The following is a 12,500-nucleotide window of genomic DNA, read 5'->3' as shown; positions in this document are numbered from 1 at the left end:
TAAGCCTAACTATTCATGATATTAAAACAAAATTGTGCATTTTGATTAACGAAAAATAATCTACCTATCTGTCTGTCTATGTATCTGTCAATCTATCTGTCTCTCTATCTGGCTCCCTGTCTATCTATTCATCCACCTATATATGTATCTAAACAAAACCAAGTCTCCATACTAGCCAACGAAAATCATTAAATACACATACGTAAGTGATATATCATTATAAAAAATATCTAGTCAGATCAACGAATATATATATAGTTAGATATATGAATATGCTGAATATATTATCACAATAAGTCCCCAATTTAACCAACAAAAGATACTCAAATGATTCTACAGTATTAACCAACCCCATATTTTGACCCGAACGGAAACAGCACACAATATTCCTTCAGTTTCTCCTATTCCTCACCATAAACACCTCCGCGCACTGTGACCGACTGTCACCATCCCTTGCAAGCTGCAATTGCAAGGCTGTCATTAAACCGGGAGACTGAACCTGATATTGTGGCCTTTCGGACTATTATTTCGCTATGTGCGTTTGTGTGTGTGTGTGTGTGTTTGCTGTGCTGGTATTCTGGTGTGTGTGTGTGTGTTAGTGTGTGTGTTAGTGTGTGTGTGTGTGTGTGTGTGTGTGTGTGTGTGAGTGTTTGCTGTGCTGGTATTATGGTGTGTGTGTGTGTGTTTGTGTGTGTTAGTGTGTGTGTGTGTGTGTGTGTGTGTGTGTGTGTGTGTGTGTGTGTGTGTGTGTGTGTGTGTGTGTGTGTGTATGTGTGTGTGTGTGTGTGTGTGTGTGTATGCTTGAGGTGGTGGTGATAATGGTGATGGTGTAGAGGATAATGATGATGATAATAAAGAAGATGATGATAATGATGATAATAATGACAAAAATGATAATAATGACAAAAATGTTGCTAATACAGATGATAATAATAGTAATAACATTGCATTGATAATAACGATACATCTAAACAAAGAAGCTAAAAGCATGATAAAAAGCCGAAGTAACTTTTTTCTCAATCAAACTGTATCAGAAACAAACAAAAATCAAGCACATCTCTCACTCTCTGTGATATGGAATTTAAGTGATAGATAGACAGCTGGATAGATAAAGAGGTAGAGAGTTAGATGAATAGATATATGTGGATACAGTTAGATAAACGGATAAATAGAAAAACTGAGAGAGAGAGAGAGAGAGAGAGAGAGAGAGAGAGAGAGAGAGAGAGAGAGAGAGAGAGAGAGAGAGAGAGAGAGAGAGAGAGAGAGAGAGAGAGAGAGAGAGAGAGAGAGAGAGAGAGAGAGAGAGAGAGAGAGAGAGAGAGAGAGAGAGAGAGAGAGAGAGAGAGAGAGAGAAGAGAGAGAGAGAGAGAGAGAGAGAGAGAGAGAGAGAGAGAGAGAGAGAGAGAGAGAGAGAGAGAGAGAGAGAGAGAAAGAGAGAGAGAGAGAGAGAATGATAGAAATAGACAGAGATACACACACAGAGAGAATGTGGCGGTGCGTAGAGTCGTAGATATATATATGATATATATATATATATATATATATATATGTATATATATATATATATATATATATATATATATATATATATATATATGTATATACATATATATATATATATATATATATATATATATATATATATATATATACATATATATATATATATATATATATATATATATATATGTATATATATATATATATATATATATATATATATATATATATATATATATATATATATATATATATATATATATATAAATATGTACACACACACATGTAAGCACTAATTCACACGCATCTACACCTCGCGCGCATGACTCGGCCCAGCATGCAACCGCGAAGAGCCCGCGAAGACAACAAAAGCAACTGCAGAGGAATTACTCACCGGCGAAGATCGTGAAGACAATCTTTTTAAGTTGTGAACTCCGACCTTCCATGATATATACCTTTTTTTTTCTCTCTCTCTCTTCGTTCTTTTTAGCCTGAAGTTGGATTTTTACACAGTGGGAGAGAGTGGGGGGATTTTTTTTCTTTTTTTTTTGGTCTCTAGGTTATTATATCATTTTTCTGTCTTTTTCATTTACTTATCTCTCCCTCTGTTTATAATTTATGTTTTAATCGTCCTTTCGTTCTAGTTCACTTCCTGAATCCCATTCACTGATTTTTCTTTCATTTTTTATATCTTTTGAACTTTTTATCTCTCTTTCCTTTTTCAATCATTTATTCTTCTCTGGTTTCATCAATCTTTGCAGAGAAACTCACTACAGAACGTAAAGTTATTTATCCTGAAACATTTTTGTTCTTATCTGTCTCACAAGTTATTATTTTTTCATATTCCTTATAACACGTGAAGTTATTTATCCAAGAACATTTTTGTTCTTCTCTGTCTCATAAGTTATCATTTGTTCATATTCCTGTAAAGTTTTTCACATTTTTCTGTTTGGATCCTTTAAGAGGGACAAGAAAACGTATTGATAAAACATATCAAGAACTAAAAAGATAAAAAGAAGATTAGGAAGTATATATCGCCAAGACCAAAGGGAATAAAATCCAAAGAAATAAAGGAAGGAAAGATGGAAGAAGGAATGAAAAAAAAAATATATATCGCTTAAGAAAAAAGAAACAATAATCCGAAAGAAAGAATGAAAGGAAGAAGTCACCCGGAAGAAGAAGGCCAAAGAAGAGAATAAGGTGAAGAGAAAAGAAAAAATAGGACTTAGTGAGAAAGAAAGAGATAGAGAAACACAAGAGAAAAGAATAATAAGAAGAGGAAAAAGAAAAAAAGGAGTTAGCGAGAAAGAAAGAGATAGAGGAACAAAAGAAAAGAATAGTAAGAAGAGGAAGAAGAGAAATAGAAGAAAACACCGAGAAAGAAGGAGAGAGAATAAAATCACCTAAATAATAAAACCAGAGAAAGAACGGAAGAAGAGGAAGAAGAAAAATAGAAGGAATTACCGAGAAAGAAAAAATCACTCAAAGAAAAACCAGAGAAAGAAAGGAAGAAGAAGAGAAAGAAGAAGAAAAAAAGACGAAACCAACGAGCACTTCTCAAAGACTATTAGAGAAGAAAACCCAGCATCCGACCGTACTTATCTTCCGGACAGACTCCTCATCCGGACCGACCTTTCTGGAGAACCTGAGATCTATTCCGGTAATTGACGAGCCACTTGCGAGCCCCTTCTGTCCGACGGAGCTTCCCCTTCAGCCCCTTTGTACCGAAAGCCTTCTCCAAAGCCTTGTGTCTTCTTAGGATCTATGAATTCCTCGTCTTTTGGAGCTGGGCTTTTTAGGTTTCATTCTTCTCTGCGTACTTATCTCTAAAGTCTCACGTTGGCTCTGAGCGGCTGCGTGAGCTTTGGACTTTGCAGGTGAGCTTCTTTTAGCTTTCTCTCTCTCTCGCTCTTTTACGTGTGTCTTCTTCATTTAACGTCTTGGGTCCCTTTCTGGGTGGAATCTGGTTGAGTCGGTTGAGTCATCTGAGTCTCATCCTCCATCTCTCTCTCTCTCTCTCTCTCCTCTCGCTTCATCGGTCATTTGCATCGAGGAGTTTGTCGACACAGTTCCGAAAGTTTCTAATGGAAAATCTTAATGACTTGCGTCTGTTCGTTGCGATAGTTCGGTTTTCTCGCTTGTTTCGTGTTAACTTCGAGGCGACCCTTTTCCAGATTAGTACGTCCTGTTGCTGGTATTTCTTCAAGGCATAATTCAGCTTTCAACTTTTATTTATTATTATTATTATCATTATTATTATTATTTTTTTTTTTTGGGGGGGGGTGAAGGGGGAGGAGTAGTGATTGCAGTTCATTCATAAGACCTTTATTGCATCGACGATTTAACGCTTTGCAAAAGTTCCTTGATTTTAACTTTAGGTGACCTTCATTCGGTGTTTGTTTTGTCACATATTACCTAACTTCTTGAAACCATTATTTAGTTAACCCTGCAGTTTTTTCTCTCTATTTTGGCCTTTCCTTTTACCCAGAATATCCGGAAGCACATTCAGTATCCTTTTTTTTTTCCTTTTTTAAACTTTCTTTTGTTATCTTTTTTTCTTTGCCTTCTCAAACACACGAATCTTTCTGAACCCTTCGCCCCGCACGACCAGGGACTAACACAATTTCTTTTTCTAGTGCGTCAGTAATTCAGTTTGTCTTTTTCTTATGCGTCTTCGCTGCCACGAGTCCACGAAGGAGTTGTTGATTCAACCAAAAAATACGAGAGCTCTGCCGTCGTCTGCTCAGCGCGGAGGTTCGAGGTCTTTTCTTCTCTCCCGGACGAAGAAAGAACGAGGGAAGAAAGAACACACGGAAAAAAGAAGAAAAAAAGAAGAACAGGAATTGAAAAGAAAAAAATATCAGGGCAAAAAGCTAGGGGAAAAGAACGGGACAAGAGAGAGCAAGACAAGAGAGAACAGGGTATGAAAGACCGTGACAGTTGATGTCGTGACAAGAGAAGTCCCATGAGAGGACAGGACAAGAGGGAACAAGACAAGAGAGTAAAACGAGGAAGAACGGGGTAAAAAGAACAAGAGGAGAGAGAAAGGGCAAGAGAGAACAGGACGAGAGAGAACAAGAGGAGAGAGAAAGGGCAAGACAGAACAGGACGAGAGAGAACGGTGCAAAAAGAACAAGAGGAGAGAGAACGGGGCAAGAGAGAACAGGAGAGAGAGAAGGGGCAAAAAAAGAACAAGAGGTGAGAGAAAGGGCAAGAATGAACAGGGCGAGAGAGAGAACGTGACAAGAGAATACAAGACCAAAGGAGAACGTGACAAGAGAAAAACAGGACAAAAGAGAACCAGACCAGAGAACCAGAACAAGAGAGAACGGGGCAAGGAAGAACGGGACAGCACACGTCGCCGGGGAGAAAACACGCTGTTGACGACCTCGAAGACAGCCATCAAACCCTGCAAAGGAGAAGATAAACGTCAGCGGTATAAACACATTTTTCTCCCAAGACGTAACACTCCTTCAAGTCACAATGGATGGAGAATCAAATCATTAGCCTCAAAAGGACTGCACGAAGACCTTCCTTGTCAGACGAAGACCTTCCTTGTCAGACGATAAAGCTAAAGGGTTAAAAAAGGGAGCACAGGACACGAAAATAAAAGTTGAAAAATCGGAAGACTACACCTGGGTGCGTGGAATGATTTAGAGGACATGCAATATATTCCCGACAAAGGAGGGTCCAGATGTCAGATCGTATGTTCCGCGGTATACTAGTCCTCAGCGACATATATATTGGGCCGGGTGGATGGGGAACAGGCGGGAGAAGAAGTCAAATAAGGTCTGCCTTTCATAACTCGGAGAGCCGTGCGCTTGCCTGCATTCAGGTTCTTGCATGTGAATGTATCTGCGTTTGGGAACTCTATATGGATGAAGATTAAATGGTTATATTTTAACATAATCCTGTACACACACACACACACACACACACACACACACACACACACACACACACACACACACAAATATGTACGCGCTTTATCAATCAATCTATCCATCTATATATGTCGGTATATTATTTAATCACATACCAACACTCATCTAACTGTATTACCACCAAGGCGTAAATAACCTCGGGCAATGGCAGCTTCATGAAAAAAAACAACAAAAAAACATGAACAACAACACTGCAGTCTAACTTATAACAAGGACAATATATCTCCGAGCGACAAACCAAGTTATTGTCAAAAGTTGTAGTTCGGAAGTCCAGCCAAGAATTCGGAGGCTGCGGTTTATAGCGAGCATAACTTACGTACCACAGCTCTCCCAAAACAATAGTTTACCCTGATAGTTTACTCCCGGGTTTATTAACCGTCGGCTCCCTGAAGATCTTTTGGGCTTCGTCGGTTCGGTCCATTATGTAGATGAGGTAATGAAGCATGAAGCAGCGGGTCGGATCCGCTTCGAAGCGGCGGAGCTGTTTCGACTATTCTCTGCCCTGGTGCTTAATTGAGCAGGAAGACGAAGGAGAAAGGGGCAAATGGGGTCTTATCCGTCTCCTTCTCTGCTTACTTGAAGGGCTAAAGGGGTTCCCATTGCTCTTTGTAAGTCACGGGAATAGAAGAGTCTTGTGCATTTGTGCACAAGCGGATGAACGAATGTGTGCATCAGCACATGCATACATACATACATACGCACATAAATGCATACAAATATACAGAAATACACACATGCATGCGTACACACACACACACACACACACACACACACACACACACACACACACACACACACACACACACACACACACACACACACACGCATATACATACATACATACGTACATACATACACACACACACACACACGGCCAAATAAGTGAAAGAGCAATAAATAAGACCTCATGGTAATATCAAAACATGAATCACAAAACGTCTTTTGGCAGATAGAAAGCTGCGTGAGTTTGTGTGTTTGTTTTTGTTTGTTTGGATATATATCATATATGTATGCGTGTAGATATATACATATATGACATGTATATGCATATATAGGTATATACATATATACACTATTAATGTCTGAGTTTGTATACAAAGTATGTATGTATTTTGAAGTGTGCGTGCTCATATACCCTGAGTGTATGCACCGTATGTGTATGAATTTGTGAACGGGAAATGTGCGTGCTTGTGAATCTGTGTATATGGTCTCTCTCTCTCTCTCTCCCCCCCCCTCTCTCTCTCTCCCCCCCCTCTCTCTCTCTCTCTCCCCCCTCTCTCTCTTCTCTCTTTTGTTTTCTCTCTCTCTCTTTCTGTCCTCTCTCTCTCTCTCTCTCTCTCTCTCTCTCTCTCTCTCTCTCTCTCTCTCTCCCCTCTCTCTCTTCTCTCTTCTGTTTTCTCTCTCTCTCTCTCTCTCTCTCTCTCTCTCTCTCTCTCTCCCTCCCTCCCTCCCTCCCTCCCTCCCCCTCTCTCTCTCTCTCTCTCTCTCTCTCTCTCTCCCTCCCCCTCTCCCTCTTCTCTCTTCTGTTCTCTCTCTCTCTCTCTCTCTCTCTCTCTCTCTCTCTCTCTCTCTCTCTCCCTCTCTCTTTATCTATATCTCTCTCTCTCTTCTCTTCTCTGTCTGGACCTGTATATATACAATGCATATCCATGTATGTGTGTACAGTGAAAAATGTGTGCGTGTTCCTCAACGACACCCACGCCGTTCCCGGGACTCGAACCCCGTGACAACCTCCGGAAGAAACCATTGGCCAGTCGTTTATTAAAGGCCGGAAAACCTGGAGAAAAACAAGAAAAAGGGAAACGAAAAACAGAGAATCTTCGCCGTCGTGTCGGACCTGAGCGATGACATCCGGGACATTCCAGTCCAAAAGAAAAAAAAGAAAAGAAAAAGAAAGGAACAAGGTGATGATGATGAAGAAGAATTAGAAGAAGAAGAAGAAAAATAGAAGTATATGAAAAAAATAAAGAGTAAAAAATAAGAATAAAAAGGACCTGAAATAAAAAGAGAAAGAGAAAGAGTAAGGAGTAAATAAATAAATGAATAAAGAAATAAAGAGAATGAACTTCAAAGGATTGATAGTTTCCATTAGTCTGATGAATTTATTATTCATGTCGGTTTGGGTATTAATAAGTCAATATTTTTAGATCTTGATTTATCATTATTATTATTATTATCATCATCATTATTATCATTGTTATTATAATTATTGCCATCATCATCATCATCATTATCATCATTATCCTCCTCCTCCTCCTCCTCCTCCTCCTCCTCCTCATCATCATCATCATCATCATCATAATTATCATCCTCACCCTCATCATTACTGTCAGTATTGATATTATCATCATTATTATCATAATGATTTTATTTCTATTGTTATCCTTAATAGTATGACTACTAATGTTATAATAATCATTACCATTATTATTATCATTAATAATATTATTGTTATCATCATTAACTTTGTTACTATAATCATTATTATTATTATTACATGGGATGTACTGCTGAATCGAAGAGAAGAAGAAAAAAGTTTATTATGGCAGATAGCGAAAAAGTTTCAAATGGGAATCTTTATGGCATATATTTTTTATTTATTAATCAAGTTGATTTATTCATTTACCTTTTCACTATTGTATTATGATTGTTATTTTTTGTTATTATTATTATCATTATTATTGTTATTATAATTATTTTTGTTATTATAATTATTTTTGTTATTATTATTATCATTATTATTGTTATTATTATTATTTTGTTATTATTATTATCATTATTGTTGTTATTATTATTATTTTTGTTATTATTATTATCATTATTATTGCTATTGTTATCATTTTTGTTGTTATTATCATTATTATTGTTATTATTATTTTTGTTATTGTTATTATCATTATCGTTGTTATTATTATTACTGTTGTTATTATTATTATTCCCATTGTTATTATGATAATTGATATCATTATCATTTTTGTTATCATCATGTTGCAGTGCGAAAATACATCACTAATCGAGGTCGGATTTAGAGTCATCATCACAATCCCTATTCTCATCACCGTCATCATCATCATCATCATCATCATTACCATCTTTATCTTCATCACCGTCATCATCATCATCATCATCACCATCATCATTACCATCTTTATCCTCATCACCGTCATCATCACCTCATCATCATCTTCATCCTCCTCGTTATCATCACTCTCATCCTCATCACATCACCAACCTCATTTCCATCCTAATCACCTTCATTACTCTCATCCCCATTATCATCACAATAACCCAATTATTCGCGAACATCATCATCATCATCTTCACCACCACCATAACTTTGTATAGATAAACGTTATCGACTTGAGGCAGTCACGATGATATTATTTTTATTTTTTTATCATCATTATTATACTTTTCTTTATAATATTCTTTTAGTCTGTCCTTCCTATGATATCTAATGGTTAGTTATTTTTGTCAATTCTTCTACAGCCTTTTATAAGTAATGATGATAATGATATGATGTTCATTATGGGAAATGGAATAACTTTCATTATCATACATATCATATCATCAGCACTTACATGCATAATATGATAATCGTTGCCAATGTAGTGGTATAAGATATACTTGATTATCATTGTCTGTTTGTTTTTGTTTTATCTAGATATGTCTTACTGTGAAATAATCGATATTTTTCTCTTATTTTTACTTATCATTTTTCTTCCTTTATCTTTCTTCCTCTATTCTTACACACACTATTTTCTTCTGTCCTCCTTGTTTTCGTTTTATTTGTCTATCATATTCCATTTCTTCTTTCTTTTTCTTCCTTCTTATATAATCCCTTTCTTCTTGTCCTTCCCTCTTTCTCTTCCCCTTTTCTTTTCTTCCTCCCTCCCCTCTTTCCTCCAATACCCTTTCTCTTCTCTCTTTCCTTCTTCCTTCTTTACTTCCCCTTTCTCCCTCTCTCTCCATCTATCCTCCTTCCAATTTCCTTATTTCTCCTTTCTTCCAATTCTATCATTTCTCCTTCCTTCCAATTCCCTTCTCTCTCCTTCCACTTCCTTCTTTCCTCTAGCATTCGCTTGTCTATCTTCTCTTCCCTTTTATCATTCTCCTTTCACCTTCCTTCCAATTCCCTCATCTCTCGTTCCCTTCTCTTCTCCCTCTCTCCCTCCACTTCCTTCTTTCCTCTCTCCCTCCTCCTTCCTTCGATTTCCTTTATTCCTGTTCCCTCTCTTCTTCCGACTGCCCCCATGCGACCGGAAAGGCACTTAACTATATCACTTTTTATTTTATCTTATTTTATTTCATTTTTTTTCTCTATCCATTCCACTCCACCGGCCAGTCATTTCGAAACAGCTTATCTTATCTTGACCTTTTATTTCCTCTTCTATTCTTTACCTTCTGTCCACCATTCCTTCGTTTCCTTTCAAATATATCTTTTATTCCATTCCTTCATCCACCTTTGGGGGAAATATTTCTTTTTCTCATCTGCGAAATGTATTTTTTTCTTTGCATACATCTTTGTTTCTGTTTTTATCTTTATTAATAATTCAATGCATCTATCTATCTACATGCTTCATTATACATTTATATATGTATTTCATTCACAAGAAAAACGTCCATGATATAAATCATTTGAAGAAGCATATTCATTTCACATTAAAAATCTCATTTAATTCACTAATCTACATCCTATTCTATTACGCTATAATAGACTGAGAGAGAGAGAGAGAGAGAGAGAGAGAGAGAGAGAGAGAGAGAGAGAGAGAGAGAGAGAGAGAGAGAGAGAGAGAGAGAGAGAGAGAGAGAGAGAGAGAGAAAGAGAGAGACAGAGACAGACAGAGACAGACAGAGACAGACAGAGACAGAGACAGACAGAGACAGAGACAGACAGAGACAGACAGACAGACAGACAGACAGACAGAAAGAGAGAAAGAGAAAGAGAGGGAGAAAGAGTAAAGAGCAAACACTGAATGAAAAGGTTAGTCTCTTTTCAGTTCATTCATTTGGCGTAACGTTTTGTGAGTTTTTCTCGGTTGTATGAATGCCTGACATTTCTCATTACGAAATTCAATGATTTTATTTACCTTTTTGATGTTTTTATTACCGTTATATGAATGATTTGTTGCTGTTTTTGTTGTTGCTGATAGCATTACTATTATCATTATTGTTGTTATTTTATTACTGTTATTAATATTATGTTATTATTTCATTATTCCTATTATTATTATTATCATTATTATCATTATCATTTTCATGATCATTATTGTTACCATTGTTATTATCATTATCATGACTGATATATGTTATTATAATCTTACGGGGATGATTTGTTTATCATTATCATTATCATCATTATCACCATCATACTCATATCTATTATCACCATTAACATTATTATCATAATCATTATCACCATTATCACAATTATTCCCCCATTGTCATTAAATAGTCATCAACTAACTCCACTGAAATATACCCTCCCACCTCCCCTCCTCCCCCCTCTCCCTATACAGAAGGAACAAGAAAAAAAATAAAAAATCATCTTAATTTTAATCTTTTATTTTTTTTTTTATTTCTATATATATTTCTTTATTATCATTATTATTTTTTTGGATGAAAATAATCTTAATTTTAATCTTTTAATTTTTTTATTTATTTATTTTTTTTTTAGTATCATTACAATTATTTTTTATATATTTATTATTATTATTATTTTTTTTTTTGGATAAATTAACAACAACCACTCATCCGTTCACTGTTCACTTCCGAAGTTGAAAATGACAGAATCAAGCCTGTTCATGTGTACATAACGACCCCCCCCTCTCCCCCTCTCCCCCTCTTCCCCCTCCGTCTGTGTACTGTTTACCAGCACTGGAACTTTTGAAGAGCAGAAAGCGTGTAGAAAATTTCGAAATAGAGTTAACAGCTGTAAGTAAATAGTTACGTGAGTGAGTGAGTACATGAGTGAGTGGGTGAGTGAGTGAGTGGGTAAATGCGTGAGTGAGTGAGTGAGTGAGTGGGTAAATGAGTGAATGGGTAAGTGAGTGACTGAGTAAATGCGTGAGTGAGTGAATGAGTGAGTGGGTGAGTGGGTAAGCGAGTGAGTAAATGCGTAAGCGAGTGAGTGAGAGAGTGAGTGAGTAAATGAGTGAGAGTAAATGAGTGTGAGTAAATAAATGAGTGACTGAGTAAATGAGTAAGTGAGTGAGTGAGTAAGTGAGTAAATGAGTGAGAGGATAAAGAAATGAGGGAGTGAGTAAGTATATGAATCAGTGAATATGTAAATGTGTAAGTAAATGCACGTGTGTACATAAATGCATAAATGAGTAAGTAAGTAAATAAGAAACTGGGAAGGTGAGAGACGAAGTGAATGAGTGAGTAGATAAATAAATAAACGAGTAAATGAGTGATTGGAAGGGTAAACAAATGAATGAATAAATGAGTAAAGTAAGGGATTGAATAAATTGAGAAATAAGCAAGTGATGAGTAAGCAGGTAAATTAATAGCTGAGTAAGTGAGGGATGAAGCAGGTGAATAAAGGAGTAAGTAAATGAAAGGGCTAGGAAAATAATAAGTGAGTAAGAAAGCAAATAAATGAGAGAGTAAGAAAAGAAATAAATTAATGAGAGAGTAAGAAAGTAAATCGATTAATGAGTTAGAAAGTAAATTCATAAATGAGTAAGAAAGTAAAATAATTAGTGAGTAAGTAAGCACGTGAGTGAGATTAATCCGTTAAGTTATTATATTTTCATGATTCAGAAAGAATAAACTTCTGACATAATCCTCGACACATATTGCGAGGAAACAGAAAAAAGAAAATCCTTTCAAATTAATCCTTTCACATTTCAAGAACCGAAAAAAAAATCCTTTCGAAATGGACTGAGAAAGTGAGTAAATTATAAAGCAATTATCTTGCGGAAGTCGCTGGAATTTACTCTTAAACGGACCGATAAATTCACCCCAAAAAAGGAAGGAAAGACGAGAAAAAAAGAAAAAGAAAACAGAAAAAAAGGAAAATAAAAAAAAAGACAGGTCAATAATGAGCTCCAA

General features: G+C 36.2%; 1 protein-coding gene across 1 annotated transcript in view; it reads right to left on the bottom strand.

The window, feature by feature from the left end:
- LOC113816377 (inactive tyrosine-protein kinase 7) overlaps positions 1 to 12,500 on the bottom strand; it is a 70,780-nt gene that overhangs the window by 36,491 nt on the left and 21,789 nt on the right. The window contains exon 2 of the mRNA XM_070135888.1: positions 1,895 to 2,456. Coding sequence (XP_069991989.1) covers positions 1,895 to 1,946 — 52 coding nt within the window. The 5' untranslated portion in view covers positions 1,947 to 2,456. The remainder of the gene's footprint in view (positions 1 to 1,894; positions 2,457 to 12,500) is intronic.

The sequence above is a fragment of the Penaeus vannamei genome, chromosome 21 (assembly GCF_042767895.1).
Source record: "Penaeus vannamei isolate JL-2024 chromosome 21, ASM4276789v1, whole genome shotgun sequence".
Lineage (NCBI taxonomy): Eukaryota > Metazoa > Arthropoda > Malacostraca > Decapoda > Penaeidae > Penaeus > Penaeus vannamei.
Note: the sequence above shows the minus strand (reverse complement) of the source record. Positions and strands in the feature narration are given on the sequence as shown.